The 22,667-nt window shown below is 48.1% G+C and overlaps 1 protein-coding gene across 2 annotated transcripts; it reads right to left on the minus strand.

Annotated features, from left to right (window-relative positions):
• Positions 1-934: 934 nt before the first annotated feature.
• Positions 935-21,071, minus strand: BUD13 (BUD13 homolog). 2 transcript variants are annotated; one of them, XM_029956267.1, is made up of 9 exons: positions 20,357-21,071; positions 16,674-16,758; positions 13,689-14,378; positions 11,699-11,976; positions 10,139-10,244; positions 9,366-9,504; positions 8,873-9,057; positions 8,553-8,634; positions 935-1,331 (listed from the first exon to the last, which is right to left on the minus strand). In XM_029956267.1, exons 1-9 carry the CDS (start codon positions 20,447-20,449, stop codon positions 1,238-1,240), a joined length of 1,752 nt encoding a protein of 583 aa, XP_029812127.1. In that variant the 5' UTR covers positions 20,450-21,071; the 3' UTR covers positions 935-1,237. The 2 variants fall into 2 exon arrangements, with proteins under 2 accessions (XP_029812127.1, XP_029812128.1); XM_029956268.1 differs by having other exon boundaries at positions 16,674-17,236; positions 20,357-20,443.
• Positions 21,072-22,667: the final 1,596 nt, after the last annotated feature.

Raw genomic sequence — 22,667 nt, forward strand, 5'->3', positions numbered from 1 at the left:
GCACCATTGGGAAAAGACAGGCAGAACCAGACGCTTAACTAAAACTGTGCAACCCTGCGTCCCAGACTTGACTGACTTCCCCTGAAGTGTCGCCCGTCTGTTCTCCGGAAGGGACGGCCCAGTTGGAACTCCCCGTGAGTTTTCATCCCCACGAGAGCTCAGTCTCCTATTTTTGCCAAACCAACAGACACGAAGTATAAACACATTAACACTTTAATTACATTCCTCTCATTACCAATGAAGTAATATACTCATTAGTCATTCTGGTTTTCCCTTTAGATTTTGCCCATTTATATTCTTTGCCCATTTTTATCTAATGTTTTGTTTTTCTTCCTGATTTGCAGTACTTTCTATATTCAGTCTTTTATATACGTAATCCCGTTAGTTTTCAACACTGCAAATATTTTCTCCTAATCTGCGTGCATCTTTGACTATGAGAGGCTTTGTTGACCAGAAACCTTTCCTTATGAAGTAATCGAAGGTATCAAATCTTATGGATAGTGTTTTGGGGATGTTACTGAAGGAATCTATCCCCACCCCAAGGTCACAAAGACATTCTCTGAGTTCTCCTACTAGCTTTAACAATTCACCTTTCATTGAGGTCTTTCATCACTGCGATGTCTTTGTCTTATATGGTTTGAGGTCGGGATCCGACTTTATCTTTGTCCGTAGATAAGTCCATTTTCTAAGCGCCATTATCTGTTTCTTCTCCACTAATTTATGACACCATGCCTCGAACAGCCCTGTCTATTGCTAAGTCCAGGTTAGCACTAACTCATATTTTCTAAGAGGAGGGACCTCTGACTGCCAGTGCTCTTACTCCCACTGCTCTCTGACTCACGAAAACCCCACCCACCGCCCTCCAAGATCCACGGAGGCTCCACACCAGCTTGTGTCCTTCCCAAAACAGAATTCCCAGGTAAGAACACAATCGTGAAAAAATAAATGCATGTTTATTAAAAAACAAAAGCCCTAGCCAAGAACAGACCCTGGGCCACTGAAAAAGCAACGCCTCCTCCGAAGGCCCGCAGTCACCAGCGTCGGCGCACCTGAGCAGCGCGCACAGGTGCCTCCGTCCAAACATCAGGTCTCAAAATAGTCTTCTGTCGTCAGAGCTGGCATTCGGGGTGCTGGTCTGTGTGGACCCTGACTCCTAGCACAGACAGCTGTCACAGCGGCACGTCCGGCTGCCCTGTGTCCACCACCACACCCCACAGACGCCCCACAGCCTCAGAAGTTACATGTCCTCAACACTCCACTTGTAGGCAAGTTCCTCCACCGCCTTCTTGCTGGCAAGCCTGGCAAAGCGCTTCTGTTCAAATCCATTGGATCTGCAACCAAGAGACACTGATCAGCCAGAATCCTGAACTGGACATTCATTTTTGAAAAAAGAGGAGAGTTCACAACCTAACGAACAGGGCAGTAAGCAAGGCAGTCGTGTGAAAATACGCACGGCGTAGGCAACAGAATCAAAAAGCCAAACCACGCAACTCCCCCCCTTATTAGTTCTTAGACCCTCCTGGCAGTCTTTCGACACAACTGGGTAACTCTCATTATTTCCAATTCCCTCATTATTTGTTATGGTGATCTTTAATCAGTGACCTTTAACGTAACTACTGTGAACTGTTTTGGGGTGCCACGACTTGCACCCGTGCAGGATGGCAAACGGGGCTGATAAAGGCTGTGTGTGCTCTGACGGCTTCCCTGACCGGCCACACCCCATCCCTCTCCCTCTCCTCCAGCCTATTCCCGGAGACACAGCAATCTTGAAATTAGGCCAATTGATGACTCTACACTGGCCTCTAAGTGTTCAAGTAAAAGGAAGAGTCACACCTCTCACATTAAATCAAAAGCTAGAAAAATGATTAAGCTCAGGGAAGAAGGCAAGTTGAAAGCCTCTTGTGCCAGTCAGTCAACTTGTAAATGCAAAGGAAAGGAAAAGCTAGTGAAGAAAATTAAAAGCGCTAGTCCAACAAACATGCAGATGATAAGGAAGCAAAACTGCTGATACGCAGGAAGTCTGAGGGGTCTGGATAGGGGGTCAAACCGGCTGGAACACTCCTTTGAGACGAAGCCCAAGCCAGAGCAAGGCCCCGACTCTCTTCAATCCCGTGGGGGAGCTGCGGGAGGAAGGTCTGAAGCTGGCAGAGGCTGGCTCATGAGATTAGGGAAAGAAGTTGTCTCTGTAACACAGACGTCCAAGGTGAAGCAGCAGGTGCTGGTGTAGAAGCCGAAGCGACGTACCTGGCAGATCTGTCTATGCCAGCCCATGAAGGTGGTTACACTGAACAGATTTTCATACAGATGACATGGCCCCTACTGGACGAAGATGCCATCTAGGACTCTCACAGCCACAGAGAGGAGGTCAATGTCTGGCTTCAAAGCTGCGGACAGGCTGACTCTCTTGCTAATGCACCTGGCGACTAAGTTGAACTTCTTGACTTTTCATTCACTCCTTAACACACTGGAACCTAGCTGTTCTCTCTCCATGCCACAGAGTTAGCTCTTTTAGGCCACCAGTGACATTCCCTACTGTCAAATCCAGAGATCTCTCCCTCTCCCTGGTGACTCCACGTCAGTCACCAGGTCCTGCCACCTGGTCCCCTGAACACTTCCCGACGGCTCAGACCTCCTTTACCCTGACCTACTGCAACAGCCTTTTATCTTGTCTCTCCACTTCCAGCCTTGCGCCTCTCAAATGCTTTACGTCACTGCCTTAATGAATCGTCTATCTAATATGCAAAGCTGCTATTAGTCCTTCAATGGCTCTCCTCGGCCTTTGGGATGAAGCCCACACTCATCAGAAACGCTTCTGAAGTCTACAGGGACCAGCCCTGCTTACCTCTTCAATCTATCACACACCCTCCACACTCCATGCTACCCAACAACGGCAAACTGCTCAGGACCGCCCCCCTTCCCCCCGACACTACGACGTCCCCTACCCTATGACTTCGCACTTCCATCTTCTTCCTCTTCTTCTGTTGGCTAGTGACTGACATTCCTAAAGAATAAGCTCATGCGGGCGTCTGGGGGGCTCAATCGGTTAAGTGATGGACGTCAGCTCAGGTCATGATCTTGTGGTTTGTGGGTTCGAGCCCCACATCAGGCTCTGTGCTGACAGTTCAGAGCCTGGAGCCTGTTACTGAACCGATGGAGGGAACAGGCCCCTCCCTTCTAACGCCTTCCCTACGGGATGAGCAGGGTGAAGAATAGTGTGTTTGAGGAAGAAGGGAAGCTTACTATGAACGGCCTCATCCCTAACCTTAGAAGCATGCAGGGCATTCTGGAGCACCAAGGGAACCACTGTTCTTTGCCCTGTGGAGTAAGTACAAAGAGAACCAACACTAATATGATCATACAGATGGACATAGGAATAACAAACCAAACCCCACAGAATTAAAAAAAAGAAGAAAGAACCCACAATTATACAAGTCTTGGACTAGAGAATCAGTAGCCCAGGATTCTTGATCTTTTTTTAATGTTTTCATTTATTTTTGAGAAAGACAGAGAAACAGAGCGTGAGCAGGGGTGGGGCAGAAAGAGAAGGAGACACACAATCCCAAGCAGCTCCAGGCTCTGAGCTGTCAGCACAGAACCCGACGTGGGGCTCGAACCCACGAACTGTGAGATCATGACCTGAGCCGAAGCCAGACGCTCAACCAGCTGAGGCCCCCAGGCGCCCCCAGGAGTCCAGGATTCTAATTCCAGCTTTTTCAGGTGAGCTAAGTAACTCGAGGTAAGTAGTTAAATTTATATGGGCCTTGCTTGTCCTTTAAATGATAATGGGATTAGACTAGTTGACCGTATGGGTTTTTCCAACTACAGACATGTTCTAAATGTTCACGTGCCATGAGCCAAAACCAGGCAAACTAGAAGAGGTGACAAGAGAATGAATATCAGAAAGCAAACTGATGAGAAAGAAGATTCCTCACAGATCAGGGACGATCTGGGGGTGCTAAGGGGAGGAAAGCCCTGAGAGCCGGAGGGGAATCAGAACCAAGAAAACACGTGGTCAGGGAGGGTTCCGGGTGTGGGTCCAGCTCTTTTTAAAAAATAGGAAAAAAAAAAAAAAAAAAAAAAAAGGCCGGATTCAGTGCAGCGGGGAAAATCTTTAGGGTTGTGGCCAGAAAAAGATCCACTCCCGGCTATCGGACCAATCAGCATTCGGAGAACGGCCCCCACTACAGACAAGGAGCCTTTACCCCGTTCACCTTGCGGTGAACCCGAGCAGCGAGCTAGCCTGAGGACGCCCAGGATCAGGAACCAGAGCCTGGGGCTCTGAGGGCAGCCTGGCCGCCAGAAGACAGTGCCTTCGGTCCACGGGAGGCGGGCAACGGAGGAACCTGAGCAGACTAATCTCCCCTCAGACGGCAATGATAAAATCTGGACAAAGAGCAACTATTTGAGATTCTTTGACGGCATGGGAAAGTGACCAAAAGCAGGCAGAACCTGGGTAAGAGTCCATTTGTGAAGAGACTTGTGAGCTTTCTGCCAGAGGGCCCTTCCCCGTCTGCCCAGCTCATGGAGGCAGAAAGTCCCAGGCTTATTAGCCTGAGATATCAGTGCAAAGAGGGCAGAGCAGCTGGAAAGTCAGGAGGGAAATGCTGAGGGGATGCAGCCCGAGACAGACGAACCCGGGGACAAACACACAGATGGCACACAGGCCCTCGGCTACCTGCTAACCTGTGCTTGGCCAGGGGGACCACGCTGGGCCCAGTGAAAAAGCCACAGCTAGAAATTCAAAGAGCTGAGTAGAAATTGTAGCTGCTACTCGCTGCAAAGGAGACACCGTTCAGAGTTTAAATACAACCACGTTAACAGTCTGGTAGAAATAAAAATCAACATACTTCAGAGAAACAGAATTCCAAGTTCTGACAATGTATCACTTACAGTGTCCAATATATGTTAAAAAATGAGCAGACACGTAAAGAAATAGTAAAATGTAATCAAATCAAGAAAAAGGCTATTAATAGAAACTAATAGAATTAGTTAGGTTAATAATTAATAATTCTATTAATTAATAGAAACATCTGAGGTGACCCAATGTTACAATGAGCAGACAGGACTTCAAAGCACCAATTATAAATATTCTCCAGGAAGAGGGAAATGTCTCATAATGAATGAGCAGATGGAAAATCTCAGCAGAGAAATACAAACTATCAAATAGGAATTCTAGAGTTGAAAAATACAATAAACTAGCTGAAACAAAAAATTCACTGCGTGGGCTTAATAGATTGGAGATGGCAGAAAGTCAATGAACTTGAAAACGAATCAACAGAAACTATCTGACCTTAAGAACAGAGAGAGAAATGGTGCTAGAAAAATGAACAGGACTCTAGGGCTCTGTGGAATAATATTAAGTGGTGGAAAATAGTGTAACTAGAGAAGAAGAAAGAGTAGTTCAGAAAAAATAACTGACAAAAAAATTGCCAAATACATCCCAGAGGTGCACAACAAACCCAAAGCAGGATAAATGCAAAGAAAACCACACCAAGGTACATCATAAACTGCTAACAACCTGAAATAAGAAGAAAGTCTGCCAGAGAAACACAGTTTTTCACAATGAGGGGGGTGTGGGAGAGTAACAATAAAATAAACGGAGACTAAGGGTTTACTTCTAATTAGAAACAATGGAGGCCAGAAAATGATGAAACGTCCTTAAAGGGTTGACAAAACTCACAGAACTGTGATACTATCCATCCAGAGCTCCCTGTGTTGGTTCACAACCTTGAGAACTTCCGGGGTGAAGTCTGAAATTGGCCCCAGTACGTGGAGGGCAAGGAGAGAAAAAAGAAAGAGGCAGACCCTCCAGACCGACAGGGGGCACGTTTAACAAGCCAGGGAACTCACAAACGACGCCTCTCTTGGGCAGCCACCCTTAAAGGATTCCCAGAACAATCTGAGCAATAAAATAAATATTACTGGATTACAACCCACAGCATAAAATATATATGCATCATTACTGAACTAATAACTGGCTAAGCAGATGGAGTGATGAAACAGATCCCTGTAGAAAAAGTCCAAATAATGTATGTAGCAACCCCACAGCTACAGGTCCCCTTTCGAGTACAAGCCAAGCACAGGGACTCAATACTCAAGAACGGAGTATGGAAGGGGAGAAAGAGTAACTACACTAGAGACACCTGGCAAGCGCTCACTACACCCTAACCACGTGACTAAGGCTGACACCAGTGACGGCCTGCGGTCACCAGGCACTGGTCAAAACAATGTGGCGAGAAGGGCACGCCACCACTGCGGCATTCTCTCCAAAGTCCCACAACCCCCATCTACCCGTGAGAAAAACATCAGATGAACCCAATTTGAGGAACGTTCTACAAAATAAGTGACCGCATTCCAAAAAATTGTCAGGGTTACAAAGAGCAAAGGAAGACTAAGAACCTGTCACAGACCAGAGTGGACGATGAGAAATGACAACTAAGCGGACTGTAGGATCCTGAACAGAAAAAAGACTTCACTGGAAAAACTGGTGAAATCCAAGTAAAATCTGGTACATTAATAATAAAATACCAATGTTGTTCTGATAAATGTACCAGGGCAATGTAATGACTGATAGTGAAACTGGATGAGGAGTGTACAGGAGTTCTTTATACTGTCTGAAATTTTCTATAAATCTAAAATTATTCCAAAACAAGTTTATGTTTAAAAATGCAAAAAGTAATCTTCAAAACACTCCCCCAAACAACTGCAGGATACTATGTATCAAATGCAAACGGACTATTCACCAAGATAAACCGTATACTGGACCAGAAAACACATCGTCATAAATTTCAAAAGACCAAAGTATCATGGAGTGTACTCTCTGGCATCAGAACTAAGACTAGAAATCAAACCAGTGCGGGGTCTATAAAAGCCTAAATGTTTACAATTAAACAACGCAGTCCTAAATAACTCATGGATCAAAGAGTGAACCAAAGTCTAAAATACATTCCAGAACAAACAAACAAACAACCTCAGCAAACTAACAGAAAGGAACCTTCTCAACTCAGCGACAGGAATCTACAGAAACACCTACAGCTTACAACGTCCTTATTGGTAAAACACTAACTGCTCTTCTCCTGAGATTTGGGAAGGAGGCAGAGACGTCTGCTCTCAGTCCTTCTACCCAGCATCTGCACAGGAAGTTCGTGTTGGTGCAGTGAAGCCAGAAAGAGAAACAACGGGCCCTCGGATTGGAAAGGAAGAAGCAAAACTCTATTCACAGAGGATCTGATCCTCTCAGTACAAAGTCTGATGGAATCTACAAGAAACGTTACACACATCTTCCTTTTCTAACCACCTCTGTAGAAGGTTGAATTTTTTTTTTTAAAGTAGGCTTCACGCCCAGCCCAGAGCCCAACACAGGGCTTGAGCTCATGACCCTAAGATCAAGACCTGAGCTGAGATCAAGAGTCAGACGCTTTACCAACTGAGCCATACAAGTGCCCCACCGCTGCATTTTCTAAGGCTAAAATCTCTTCCATTACTTCAACTAAACATACTTCAACAGACTCAATGCAGAATCCCACTATCTACTATTAAGCCAAACATTAATGAGATTTGCAAAAATGTAAATCAATTCTTCTATTTTCTTTGTTTGGAAAGTTATTTTTCTTTAAATATATGGTAATTATATTAACATAATGACTTTATTATGTTTTAATGAGCTAATTAATAAATACTTTTTAAACTCCTCAATTTAATTTCTAAAAAGGTAAATAGTAGATATAAACCACATAAACAGAAGTTGTTTGGGGTCACCAAGTATAAAGGGGTCTTAAGATCAAAAAGTTAGAGAACCACTTTGCTAAGCACTAGAACAATGTCCCTTCGTAGGCAAGAGGAGATGGGGTCTAACATGTAAATAGAGGGAGACTCTGAACAGAAGCACACCCCAGACAGTAAGTTAGAGCCCACGGGCACAGACACTGGCCATAAGGGTCAGGAGACAGCAGAAGTAACTCATTCCTAAGGCAGTGAAGAGAAGCTTCAAGGGCTACATTTTTATTTTATTTTAATTTTTTAAATGTTTTTTATTTATTTTTGAGAGACAGCATGAGCAGCGGAGGGTCAGAGAGAGACGAAGACACAGAATCTGAAGCAGGCTCCAGGCTCTGAGTTGTCAGCACAGAGCCTGACGTGGGGCTCGAACCCACGAACGTGAGCTCATGACCTGAGCCGAAGCCGGACACTTAACCGACTGAGCCACCCAGGCGTCCTTCAAGGGCTACATTTTAAAGACACAACATACAAAAGACTCCAGACTACCACCCATCACTCTTCCCCTCTAAACCTGAGAAAATATCGCTAGAAGTGACCAATGTCAAAAACAAAGGGTATCCTATTAGAACCACCAGAGTTGTCTGTGCAGAGCTTTAAAAGAAACTTTGAAAACGAAAAACGGAGGAGGAGGAATATTTTAAGCACGGGAAATGGGATTTGGGGACGTCAGAAACAGAAGCAAGCAAACTACATATTAACAACTTTGTGATTAGAGCAGAGAATGCGGCCGAGGGTAATCTGAGCTAAGGCTGGGGCCAAACACGCAGGCTCACCTGTCCACTCCATCCCAGCGGTACCCAGGCCAGATATTGAACCTGTTGGGAGGAGGTGCAGGACCACTGTAGCGAGGCCGCGCTGGTGAGAGGAGAGAGGGAGAAAAGACGTTAGTTACCCGTATGACTCCGTTCAGAGCTGAGTGGCAGTGGGAACGGAAACTCTATACAGAGATCTCTACTGAGCTGAACGCAAAGCCACAAACACAAGGGACCTAAAAACTCCCCGGGAAGCCTTCGCGGCCCTGCCCCCGTGGCATCGGCCTCAAGGCGCTCTCTCTTTACCCAAGGCACCTTCGTCTCGGATCCCCGAGGCTCACCTTTCTTATTCTTGTCCTCCTTGGCCTTGCTCTTCTTGATGAAGCTGGCCATGGGGTCCCCCTCCCTCTCCTGCTCTCGCAGCATCCGGTCCAGATCCTCATCATCGATGTAGCGCGCCAGAGGCTTCTGCATCTCCTTCACCGCATCCTCCACGTTCTGTTGCTGCTGCCGGCTCTGGGCAAGCCTGGGCAAAAAGAGCGGCGAGCGCGTGCCAGCCTGTCTAACACCCGCACTCTCGCACCGCGCGGACCCCACACCGCCACACTTGGGGAGCCTCCTTTCCTAAGCAGCGTAGGCCAAACACGAACAGAGCAGAACCGCTGGAATGCCAACGGCAGCGAGGAGGACGCCAGGCTCTCGTACGAGCCGGGCCCAGCGAGCCCTCCGCTCCCGGAGCAGCCCTGCAGGCAGACAGCGACCTCGCCGTCAGAAAAGGAGGGGTGGCCTCGTCGGTCGACACAGTCCTACTCTCCACTTCGGTGGCCCTCTTACCCTTTGCCCCACTGAGCGTACAGCTCTTCTCTCTTGGAGTCCCTCTCTGCTTTTCTCCTTTGCTCCAAACGTTCCAGTTTCAAATTCCTCTTGCGACCAGACTTATCTCGAAATACGGTTTCAGCATATTGGGATTCGGCTGCAAAGGAAAATTACACTTTTAAAGATAAACGCCAGAAACCAGAATTGGGAACAATATTCTAACAGTCGAAGCCAACCACGTGGGATTCTAATGCTGGACAGAAGCCTCCGCAGCCGGACTACAAGGAGTGCCTACCAACGGCTCACTAGCCTTTTTCAAGAAAGAAAAGAACCGCTCAGGACCTCTGAGAAGTTAAAATAATGCATAACACCAGAGCTGAAATTTGATCTCAACTGAAAGTTTAAAATACCAGGTACGGGGGGCGCCTGGGGGGCTCGTCGGCTAAGCCTCCGACTTCGGCTCAGATCAGATCTCACGTTCGTGGGTTCGAGCCCCGCGTCGGGCTCTGTGCTGACCGCTAGCTCAGAGCCTGGAGCCTGCTTCTGGTTCTGTGTCTCCCTCTCTCTCTGACCCTCCCCCTCTCATGCTCTGTCTCTCTCTGTGTCAAAAATAAATAAACATTAAAAAAAATTTTTTTAAATCTTAAAAAATAAATACATAAAATAAAATAAAATAAAATAAAATAAAATAAAATAAAATAAAATACCAGGTACAATAAGCTACATTAAAAAAACAAAACAAAACCCACACGCACCTCGGCAGGTCGCTCTCTGCATTTTCCCATTCTCACCTTCAAACGCCGCGGTTTCCTGGTCGCGCTGCCGGAGCTCCGGCTGCTCTCGCTGTATGTCCGTCGCCGCCAGGCCGGCTCTGGCCCCGGAGTACATGCGCGCCGCCTGGGCAACGGGAAAGGGGGCGTCCAGCATTAGAGGGACAAGGCAGCAGCAGCTCCAGGGTGGAAAGCGAGCTGCGCTTCCGCCTGATGATGAGCGACAACCAAACCAAAGACTCCAGCACTGTATTCTCATTATGGACCACAAGAGTCACAACATAAAAAATAAGTGAAACTGAATTTCATGGAAATTAATAGTCCTACCAAGTTTGAAGATGAAACAGAAATACAAGCCAACAAAATGTAAAGAACAGGCTAAGCATCTCTGCAGTCCTGTCTTTCCGGCACATAAACCGCACACACGAAGACACACTCTCAGAACCGGCATCACGCTCGAAGCCTCCAGCAGAGACCCACACTGATAAAATATTCCACTTAAGCTACAAACTCAAGCAAGTCTAAGGTCCTTCAACTGCGGATATAGTTCAGGATGATAAGTTGTGACCAAATCAAACCTTCCTACTAAACCCCATTTCATAGCAAGATAACCAACCAACCCAGAAATGGAGTTTACAGTGCATCAGTACTGTTAAGCAACGTGCTAAATTTGATAAATATGAAACTGCCCATGAACTGAACAGACCCCTAAAATGCCAAGGGGCCCAGCTGCAGCACAGGCCTCCTCTGTTCACCGAAAGAGACGAACCGTGCTTCCTGGGCCACCGACAGGCCACCGGGACCCCGTGGGCTACGGGGGAGCCTGGGAAGTCTGCGCTGGGGGAAGCGTGCACACCCAGGCTCTGGTACTGTTGCGCAGCCAGCTCACTGGAATTAAGATCCTTCTTCCAGCACTGGGTGCTTGACAGAACAACTGCTCCGAGCCCAGGCAGATATTCTGGGGAATTCAGGCTTCATCACAGATTTAAAATAAAACAAAATACTGACTTCCCACGTGGTATCATTTCTAAAAGCAGTTTTATATTTTAAATGCCTCTTTAAGCTCTGTGAACAGAGACCTGCAGTCCAAGCTATACTAATCGATTGCTTACGCTAAAGTCTGACTCTGCTCTGGGCACTGCGCTAAGAGTTTGACTTACACGAACTACCTTAACTCTGACGACAGCCTCATGAAGTACACGCCCCATTGCCCCTACCTTGCAGATGAAGGAGCTGGGCTTGGAGACGTGACCCATCTCGCTCTGCGCTCACAGTCAGCGAGCAGAAGCAGGAGGATGTTATCAGCTGATTAACGCAAAGCCTGTGCTCCGAACTCTACTCTGTAAACCAGTTCTCAGTCTGTTCTTGAGAAAATAGGAAGTTTCCTGCAAGTTCATGGGGCTGGGTCACAGGCATCCCGCCTTCAGAAGAAGCAAAGCGCTCCCGAGGTTAACTCTGCGCTAGATTTACTGTACTTCCAAGAGCTACCTCCTCCCTCTCTGGCCTGTGTCTCTAAGACTTGTACAGAACTAGAAAAGAGCAGTCACTCTGAGAGAAGGATATGGCTCCCAAAATGCCTACCTTCTTTCCTGGAGGCTGACTCCTTCGAGGTGGAGACAGATCAGAATCAGAAGATTTGGCCCTCCGTTTCCTCCTTGGTGGAGACAGGTCAGAATCAGAGGCCTGGTACGCAGGTCTATTCCGTGGAGGTGACAGATCTGAATCAGAACCTTTGTGCCCTGAACTCTGCTTCTGCCGCGGAGGAGAAAGATCTGAATCAGAGGCTTTCCGACTGTCACCTGGGAGACATCTTTCAGGTGAAGAGTTTGTATGAAGTTTCCGATGGTTGGGGGAAGAGTCTAGAAATTAAAAAATGAAGTCTTTAACCCCATTGGTGAAACCCTAGAAATAGACTTTCTCAGGCTAACGTCAAACACTCACTCAGTCCTCCTCTAAAGAGCTATCACCAACCCAAACACAAGTAGAGATGACACGGGAAAAGAGCAGTCAGGGACAACCTTTAAAACCAACAGGCAGAATGTGGGGTCCTATCCCCAAGTTACCGGTGACTGTGACCAGCACGTGAGGCCTCAACATACTCACCTGCGTCGTACTTATCTGAGCACAGAGTGGAGAGACAACTCACACTCAGATCTCAGTGCCGTGGCCAAAGTTACAACTGCCTAGAATATACTGTCATGTCGGAGACTCGAGGATAATGGTGTACTTTACTTAAGAATGAAAACAGTTCCTAGGGACAAAGACGGAGTAAACAAATCTCACTGCGCAGGCCTGAGCTGTAGGCGGAAACGCCACAAACCACCTCCCGGAGAGGCACTCTGCAGTGGGAGTCCACAGTCTTAAAAACAGACGTGCCCCTTGACCACCAAGTCAATTTCGACTTTGTTTCCCAGGAAACATATCCAGAAGTACCTACATTTCCAGGAAATCTATCTAACAGTGGATAAGGAAAAAATCCAGAATGGGGCAATGATTTATCTACAAGGATGTTCATTTTAGAATTATAAAAGAAAAATTTAGAAACAATCTAAAATCTGCACTAGTAGGGGAATGATTAAATACACTATGTAACAGAACACCAACAGAGACCACGTTAATTACGAGATTTTTATGACATGGGGAAGATAGCATTAAGTGAATAAACCAGGCAAGATTATACACATAACATGGTCACACTACACAGAAAGGGTTCAACTATATAAAAAGTGAGTAGAAAAAGGCTTTAGGCAGAGAAGGACAGAAACCATATGTTTGCACTCATAGGTCTAACAGGAGAACAGGAGAAACCTAATGGAGGACCAGGGGGAGGGGAAGAGGGAGAGAGAGTTGGGGAGAGAGAGGGACGCAAAACTTGAGAGACTACTGAATGCTGAAAATGAACTGAGGGTTGAAGGGGAAGGGGGAGGAGGGAAAAGAGGTGGTGGGGATGGAGGAGGGCACTCGTGGGGAAGAGCACTGGGTGTTGTATGGAAACCAATTCGACAATAAACTATTAAAAAAAATTAAAAAGAAAAAAGAAAAAGGCTTTAAAAAACATTGGCCACGACACTAAGAGCAAATGACTTTGAATGACAGAATTTTGTGTAACCTTTCTTCCGCTTCTCTGTACGTTCCTCTACTCACTGACGTTTCTGTGGCAGACATGCAGCACTTTCACAAGGGGTGGAGAGAAAATACGTACGTATAAAAAGTCTTGCGTGGGACACCCGAGTGGCTCAGTCGGTTAAGCGCCCTGCTCTTGGTTTCAGCTCAGGTTTGTGAGTTCAAGCCCCTTGTCAGGCTCTGTGCTGATAGCATGGAGCCTGCTTGGGATTCTCTTTCTCTTACTCTCTCTCTGCTCCTCCACCCTTAACATAAATGAATTAAAAAAAAAAAAAGTCCTCCTCGCCACTGTAAATTTTAACTCTCCTCAGACCAACTTCGCCCCATTTCCCTACAGTTTTTAAAATTTCTCCAAAGAAATGCCATTCTCATTTCTAAAGACCACAGCAAAAGATCCAAAAGAAAGCACTCAAGGGTAAGTCCCTCTCATGGACAATCAAATCCTCACCTTTAGGGTCATGTTTATGGGATTTTGCTGGCTTTTTCCGCGGAGGAGAGAGGTCCGAGTCATACCCGTCTTTGCTGTTCTCTGGCAGTGATGTGCGAGATGGTCCCGGCCCCTTCGAATGTGCAGCAGCTCTGCTAGAGGCCCTCTCGGGGGCTTTACTGCTTTGGGGTCTGGGCAGCGCATGAGGGGAGTCACGACGGACCCTCCTGAGCTGGGAAGTGTCCAAGGGCTCATGAGTCCTCGCAGGCTGAGACGGTGAGCTATCTCGAGCCCGTCTGGGCAGAGAGCTCTCTGAGGAATGGTGACAGGCCCTCCCCGGAAGAGATGAGTCTGGTGTGTCCTGATGGGTTCTCCCAGGAGACACTCCTGCAGAGTGACGATGAGGCTTCCTGAGGGGAGAAGGATCCAGAGAAGCAGGATGGGCCCTCCTTGAGGGAGATGGGTCCGGGGTGTCGTGACGGAACCTCCTGGGGGGAGATGGATCTGGGGTGTCATGACGGTCCCTCCTGGGGGGAGATGAATCTGGGGTGTCGTGACGGTCCCTCCTTGGGGGAGATGGATCTGGGGTGTCGTGACGGGCCCTCCTGGGAGGAGATGGGTCCGGGGTGTCGTGACGGACCCCCCTGGGGGGAGATGGGTCCGGGGAGTCGTGACGGAAGTCTCTGTGTGAAGGCAGATCTTCGCTGTGGCCTAAACACAAACAGCAAAGAGTTAGATCCCCACAGAGGTCCCGTTCACCCCTAATACCCAAAGTTGCAAAAGATGCCCGAGCAGCAGACATCTCAAACCAGTAAACCAGCACCCATGAATACCTTAAAAATAACCTCTTCTAGGGGCACCTGGGTGGCTCAGTCGGTTAAGTGTCCAACTTCAGCTCAGGTCATGATCTTGCAGTTTGTGAATTCAAGCCCCGTGTTGGGCTCTGTGCTGCCAGCTCAGAGCCTGGAGCCTGCTTCCAGTTCTGTGTCTCCCTGTCTCTCTGCCCCTCCCCTACTCATGCTCAGTCTCTGTCTCAAAAATAAATAAACATTTTGAAAACTGTTTTAATTAAATAAATAAATAAATAAATAACCTCTCCTATCTGCCTACAGGCCACTTAAGTGATTTTTCATATTAGACCTTGTAAGGTAGCCTTGTGTCAGAGACACGAAAACAGAGGCTCTAAGGAGCTGAGTGATTTCCTACCAGAGGTCACAGTCACTCAGGTGAAGAGACAGGCTACACCCTGGCTCCCTCTCAATCCAATGCTCTTCCCAGAACTGTGCCTGTGCAGAGCTCCCAGCCAGCGGCTCCTGATAGTTAGACTGGATAACACACAGTTTACACTCACTCTTCTCTCAAAAGGCAGACTGCCCAAGCCTGTGCCACATCAAAATGAAATAACTATTTGATCAATGTCACTGTGCGCTTTACTGGGGGAGAGCAGAAAAAAAGAGGGATCAGCATTTCCTGATCACGTACCACAAGCCCGTGGTTTATGTGGATTCCCTCACTGAATTCTCACGAGCCTAAAAGATACTGTTATCCCCACTTAACAGATGAAAAAGTTGACGCTCAGAAAGGGTAAGTCCTACTGTCAAAGTCATGCTGCTAACAAGTGACAGAGGATCCATTACAGGTCTGTTTCGCTCCACAGTCCACGTGCACTCTTTAAGGATAGGTAGCTCAGGAAAGAGTTTGAAACTTCCCGTTTTCAAAGGTGTGAGAGCACGAAATGTTTACAGCAACTCAGGACATTTCCCAAATCCAGTATTTCTTGTCATTGAGCTCCGCAGCCCAAACGCAAATAAATGCTCGGTAGGACCCAGTAAATACTTGCTAAGTAGATGGATTAAACAAGTCATCTCCTCTACTTCGGGAAGTAGTTCTGCAGTCACCACTCGGGAAAAAGCACTGATATCTGCAGGAACCTGACAGCAAATTTACTCCACGGCAGTGATAAATTCCATGATATTTACAGAAAGGAAGTCGGAGTCAGAGATCACAGAGGACATTTCCAGGACAAACAGGGACGGAGCGGTGAGAGTTAAGTAGGAGATAAGAACTACTCGGGGGTGATGGGTGGAGGGGTTGTTATCTCTTCCTAGACCTACAAACCTCTGGAGACCAGAAGATTCTCTCTGAGAAAAGGATTATGGAAAATAAATAAATAACCACAAGAAAAAAAAGGAAAAAAGGAAAGAAGAAAAAAGAACTATGGAAAAGATGAGAAACACAACCACAGGGCAAGAGAGAAAATAGTAGGAGTGAACAAGATTCTGATAAAAGAATACGTACTGATAATAAATGTTAACTCACAGAACATTATTGGTATTGGCATCAGTCAGCACTAGCCTATTACCAACGGTCACTTTCGTTATGCATGTTTTTCTTATCAGAATTGCAGATAATTAACATAAGCACAAAGTGTAAACCGAAAGAACAAATCCTGTTAAGGAGTTAACTCGTCTACCCTCAAGTACGGAAAAGGAGCAGGTGTCGGACGGCTCTCCAGGGCAGGACCCCTGACGAGGCAGCGAGGGGACACACCAAGACGACTAGGAACAGGTCTTGTCTCACTCACACAGGACAAATGCCATCTGCCCATTCCCAAAGAACTCAAAAACTTTCTGAACAGGGAGTTAGGTTATCAGCCTAGGGAGAGGGTACAGAGCGGGCAAGTGGAGGACAATGTGCTGCAAAATAACACTTTGAAGAAGAAGGAAGACCGACTCCTATCTGGGCCGGAGGGCAGTGGTGACTGCGAGTCCCTTCCCGGCTTCAGGAACCCTAACGAACGCGGGAATCTAGGAGACGCGGGGACACCTGGTCTCCGTCCCGTGTGCTGCTGCCTCTGAAGAAGCTCGGATTCCTTGTCACCGGTCTCTCTCAGGATCAAGGACACACTAAAACAAACGGTGTGCGCCTCTAAAGAAAAGTGTAGAGAAGACAAAAAGGCTTCCCCTGTAAGTGGGAAATCCAGATTTATCGACTGTTGAAACTAACCTCCTAGAAGCTTCCACTTGGCACTGGAACGAAAGGCTTCCATCTGCTTCACCTCTTCCGGCCGCTCATCCACAAACTCGGCCACCTGTCGGGGTCAGGAGAACTCAGGCTGAGAAAACGCACAGGACCCGGTCGGGCAGCACGAGCGTCTCGAGAACCTGGAGCCCATGGACACGGCACACGCGAGTCGGGAAGACACGTGTGGGAACACGCAGCGGTCCTCGGTCACGGCTGCCCGAGATGTTGATCTGATCGTCACCGGACAGCTTAACGACACATCTCCGTCTGACTAACCAACTTTCCTCCAAGGGGAATTCTTCATCACAAACCTTCTGTATCCACCTGCCAGGGCCGCCAGGGCCCCGGGGAAGCGAAAAGCTAAATTCCTTCCACGCTCCACTCGGGCGTTGCCCCCGGCGCGCCAGGACAGGCCCGCTCCCCGGCGGCCGGCCCTCAGGGCTTCGGGCTCTCGGGAAGCCTTGGTCGTCAGAGGTGGTCCCAATGGCAGTGTTTCTTAAATCCAACCAAAACAGACCACTAAGAAGCATAGGGAATCACAGCATCTTTAAGGGATAAAAACACATTTCAGATCATCGAAATTCCCAAACAAATCTGAAAGATTCTTGTATCCTGGGTAAGTGACCACTGGCCCAGTCCCTCCCTGACAGGGAGCCAATCAACCTACAGACAGGGAACTCAGTTTATTACACGGAGGGTCACTGTATTTGGGGGCAGTGCTAGAGAGTCCTTGTCTCACTGGACCTGCACCTACTTTCCCATCACTCCCTTCCACTAACCCTAGTTCCGACCCCATGCAACTAACCGCCTTCCCACAGAACAGACGCGCGGACGGCGGGCACGGCGCGCTCTAGGTTCGGAGCAGCAGCCAGAGCCACGCACCGCGTCTGCGCGCCACTTGTACCACCTCGCCCAGTCCTCACGCACGCCCTGCAAAGAGAAGGTAAGTACGCTTACTTCTCAGTGTCTCGGGCCAGCAAGGGGCAAGACTGAAATCCAAATCCACGTCATGATTCCCCTCTCTTTCTCCGCTCCCAAGAGTCTATCATCATCCCTCATGTAACCTGGTTTTGAGATTTCTCCCAGGTCCTAAGGGCACGGGCTTGAACTCGAGCAAGACAACTGAGCCTAAGTCACCAGCTCCGCCACCGAAGGCGGCGCAGCCTCGGCACGTTATTTCCTCTGAGCCTCGATTTCCCCGCTGTGAGAGGAGGACTCGCAGGAGTGCTCTGAGGCCTCAGGGGGCTAACGTGTGTGAGCCAGGCAGCCTGGGACAAGCCAACGCTGCTACACTACGCCTCTCATTCTGCTGCTGCCACCGCCCCTGTGCTGTCCTAATTGTTGTGCCATTTCTGCCGGCGGTGCTGACGGTCCTGCAGTAACAAAAATGACTTCAGTCACCGGGACCTGTGCTGGCCAACACGGAGAGCAGTGGGGCTAACGCCTCCCTCGTTCAGGTTCTCGGGCAATCACAGAGCAGAAGGCAGCATCGTACAGGAAAACTCACAGACCTGGCTATATAGAAATTAAAATTTTTAAATGTCAAAAACTATTACAAATGAAAAAGTAAATAAGATATACCATAACAGGTAAAACAGGTAAGATATTCTATTACATAAATATCGAACCAATGAAAAACTTGAAAGTCCAATTTTCTAAACAATGGAAAAAATACCAAAAAATTCATAAAATACGAACGCCCGACAAACATATGAAAAAATTATTCACTTCACTGCTTTTCAAAGAAACGATACCACTGTTCACCTGCAAACTGGCATAAGTTCACTGTCATTTCTGTTGTTACAAATCACGCTCTAGCACCGGTGGAGACACGGGGAAAATGGCATTCTCCAACAACTGCAGGGGGAGGGTGAACCGGCCCGACCTTCTGGAAAGCAAGATGGGAATGCAGCTCGAAAGGACCGTGCTTTCTAACCAGGTAGTCCCACTCTGGGGGGATGAAGAAAGACACAGATTTCTACGATGATTTACGTACAGGAGGTTTCTCAAAGCACTACATTTCCGAACAGAAAACAACCATGTATCCAGTAAGAGGGCATGTTAATATAGACAACAAACCACTACTGCCACCATGAAGTCACGTTCTCAAAAAACTATTTTAAAAATCTTACTCAAGTATTCACAACATAGTCTCAGATGCAAGAGCAGGCTCCAAGGCCATAATTCAGTATGATCCGAATTATATTTTAAAAAATAAACAAAACAGAAGTCTGTATAATCTATGGATTAAGGAGACAGGCATCCAAATGTGAGCATTTGCTGTATATTTTTTTCAAAATTTTAAACTTTCTTATAATTCCCAAGTATTCTACAATAAATATGTATTGCTTTTGGGGTGCCTAGGTGGCTCAGTCAGTGCAGCATGTGACTCTTGATCGTGGGGTTGTGAGTTCGAGCCTCACATTGGGTGTAGAGATTACTTAAAAGTAAATAAGCGTTAAAAAAATGTATTGCTTTTATATTAAAAAAATGTTGTGAACATTAAGTGAATGGTTCTGACTGAAACGAAATTGGCCAAGATCACTACTTCCCTTCTTCCTTTCTTTTGTTGTTAAAGTGACTTCTGCGCCCAACAGGGGGCTCAAACTCCCACCCTGAGATCGCAGCCCCTCCCTCCACCGGCGAGCCGGTCAGGCGCTCCACTATTTCCCTTTAATCACTAATAAATGTTCTCTTAAGACGATGTGCTGCAGAATATGCTGGACGTTAACATTCAATACGCTCCTCGGGAATTCATTTGTACAACTCTTCCTGCACCGCGGCCTAACAAAGCTCCCCCGCGCACCTCGGTTCCCAGCAGTTTCCATGGCGGCGCCAGTTCAGGATTCTCTGCCTGTCCTCCTGCCCGCTTGGTTCCTGCCCGTCCTTCAAAACTCAGTTCGGATATTTACTGCCTTCACAGAACTTCCCAGGGGAACAAAAAAATGTGCCACCTCCCCTGTGAAATGTCTCCCCACCATTTCCTGCATTGTTGAACTTACTTGAAATTCTGTCTCCCCTCGAGGGTATCATCTCTCAACGACAGACGCTAGGTTTTATTAGCCTACATATCTACAATACTTAGACAAAAGTACACATTTTTAAACTTCATTGAATCGATGACAAAAAAGAGCAAGTAATTTTCCTGTAACTGAACCTGAATGCTGTCTGCAGGGTACATTCCAATAAATGGAGCCCTGGCTAACTGTCCACATAGTCTATGGCTGATGGTGAGAAATTCTGCCACTCTGGGAGCAGTTCCCGCCTCCGCACACCAAGAAAACCGTGTGCGGGCGTCATCAAGGAAGAGCACTTCAGAGCATCTCTCAGGGGCGCCCGGCGGCTCAGTCAGTTAAGCGCAGACGCCTGACCTCAGCTCAGGGCATGATCTCAGTGTGCGGGCTCGCGCCCCACACCGGGCTCCGCGCTGACAGGGCAGAGCCCGCATGGGATTCTCTCTCCTGCTCTCTCTCCCCATCCTGTGCGCTCTCACTCTCTCAAAACACGTAAACTTAAAAAACAAAACAAAAGTACCCAGCTCTGTGAAAAGCGTCGCCCCTTCTCTGCCTTCAACGTTCCCCCTTATACCCCTACCCTGTACCGGGAACTGAGGTTGAGAGACAGGCTTGCATTTCAAGGTCCTCACAGACCCCAAAGATACTCACCACAGGCAAATCTGCATCATCTTCCTCTTCCTCCTTTTCCGGTTTCGTGGAGGAGATAGATGTCCAGCTCACATCATCATCCACAATCCGCATTCTAAATGTGAAAAATACAAAGATCAAAAAGGAAGAATCGATCTTGGATAACAGCCTACCAACACTATGGACGGTAGGATAAAGCTCAAAATCCCACAAGATTCTGCAAGGGCCAGTCTTTGCCTAGACGGCCCACGTCATCTGTGCCGAGGCCTCCAAGTTCACGACCCCGCTAGTCAGTCATCTTTTGGTGCCTGAAACGAGGCAAACTCCGTAACACACTAGGGCTCACACACACCACTCCTTCCCTCTGCCTGACCGACCCCTCGCACTCTTCACTGGAAACTCTTACGCACTCTTAAGACCCTAGCATACATGTAACCACCCATAGCGAACCTTCCTTGACGTCTCCCCTTACTTCCCTCAACTAAGGACCTGTGCTACACATCCTTGGGACACTTTCACTGCATTAATCACAAAGAAAATCAATCAATTAGCTGTGTAATTGGATGTTGAAAGCCTGTATCCCCATCAAACAATAAGGTCCCTGGGAAAAGGGACTATTCTCATTCACAGTGATGACCTCAACGCCCTGAAGTAACTGGCATAGGAAATGCATTCTGAATAAATGTTTGTCACACAAACTATGCATGAGTCCAAATAATTAGCAATGACTGCCATGATGTCAACAGTTCTATTTGAAAAGCCAATATTATTTTATATATCTCTAAATATTTTTAATGCTTATTTATTTTCGAGAGGGAGCGAGCAAGCACAGAAGGGGCAGAGAGAGGGGCACACAGAATCTGAAGCAGCTCCAGGCTCTGAGCTGGCAGCACAGAGCCCAACGCGGGGCTCGAACTCACAACTATGAGATCATGACCTGAGCCACAGTCAGACGCTTAACTGACTGAGCCACCCAAGTGCCCCTACTTTATACATCTCTAATCATAACCATAAAGTGCCATCATCATTACCTTATTGATTGATTGACTGCGAGAGCACAAGTGGGGGAAGGGCAGAGAGAGGAGGACAGAGGATCTGAAGTGGGTTCTGTGCTGACAGCAGTGAGCCTAAGGAGAGGCTTGAACCCACAAACCATGAGATCATGACCTGAGCTGAAGTCGGCCGCTCAACCGAGGGAGCCCCCCAGGCGCCCCAATTATTACTCTATTTTAAAGACGAGGAAACAGGCTTAGAGGGAGAACTGTCCTCCCGCAGCCACACAGCCACAAAGTGTCCAGCGCAAAGCTGGGACTCAAACTCCGACCGTCTGTTACTCCAAAGCTCAAGCTAGTTTCGCTACACGGCCGGCCGGGCGTCCAGAGAATCCACACCAGTCAGAAGGGCAGGGAGACGCAAGAACAGGCAAGACCCAAACCAGGAAAGGAAATGGATTTGTTCTTTGGAACTGGGCCTATGAGTCCCCTAGGGCTGCCTTACGAAGTCCTACAGAGTGGGTGGCCCCAAACAACAGAAGCTGTTCTCGCGCAGTTCTGGGGTGTGAGGAGTGAAGTCAAGGTGTCTGCCGGGCAGTGGCCGCTGGGAAGGTTCTAAGGGAGCTTCCTGACTGCTGACAGCGCCAGGCATGCTCTGTCCGGCGGCCGTGGTGTCCAGTCCAGTCCAGCCTCCATCTTCACAGGACTGTATCCCCCATGCTTCGCCCCGAACAGCCTTCCCTCTTCCTAAAAGGACACCAGTCATACTGGATCGAGCGCCCATGCTCATCCACTACGGCCCCATCTTAAGGAACTATATCTGTCAAGACACTATTTCCAAAGAGTATCGCGTTCTGAGGTTCCGGGTGGACATGAATGGGGAAAGGGCACTACTCAACCCAGAAGAGTGGGCTGCAAAGTTTTCTCGTTTGAAAGATGGGGATAATAAGACTATCAACCTCGTGGCAGAATCATGAAGCCTCATTTGCGTCTCAAGAACTTAGAAGTGCACCTGTGCCCCACTGCTAAGACTAACAGGAAGCGGACGGGGGTCCCTCTCTCAGAGCCGCAGTCCCTGGGATGGCTGAACCCCCGGACAGGCTCTGGGTCCCGAATACCCAAAAAGGGCGGCTCTGCAAGAGCCATCCCCCCCCCCCCATCGTTCTCAGGACACTTATTCTCTGTTGGAGTGGACGGAACGCTACCAGGGCGGGAAAAGAGTAACGAAAGTCACGGCCGGGCTGGAGAAGCCGCGGACGCCGCCGAGGGGCGCGGGGGGCGCGGGAGCGGGGCCCGGGGCTCCGACTGGCTAGCCCCGCGAGGAGGGGCGGGCGGCGGGC

This window comes from Suricata suricatta, chromosome 11 (assembly GCF_006229205.1).
Source record: "Suricata suricatta isolate VVHF042 chromosome 11, meerkat_22Aug2017_6uvM2_HiC, whole genome shotgun sequence".
NCBI classification, from domain to species: Eukaryota; Metazoa; Chordata; class Mammalia; order Carnivora; family Herpestidae; genus Suricata; species Suricata suricatta.

Bases quoted from the DNA above. Each gene is read 5' to 3' on its own strand.
- BUD13 (XM_029956267.1), bottom strand. From the start codon at position 20,449: ATGCGGATTGTGGATGATGATGTGAGCTGGACATCTATCTCCTCCACG. The intron at 16,759-20,356 runs GTGAGTATCTTT...TGACCCCGACAG, and splicing joins ATGATGCAGATTTGCCTGTG to GTGGCCGAGTTTGTGGATGA. The intron at 9,505-10,138 runs GTGAGAATGGGA...TTTCCTTTGCAG, and splicing joins GGAAACCGCGGCGTTTGAAG to CCGAATCCCAATATGCTGAA.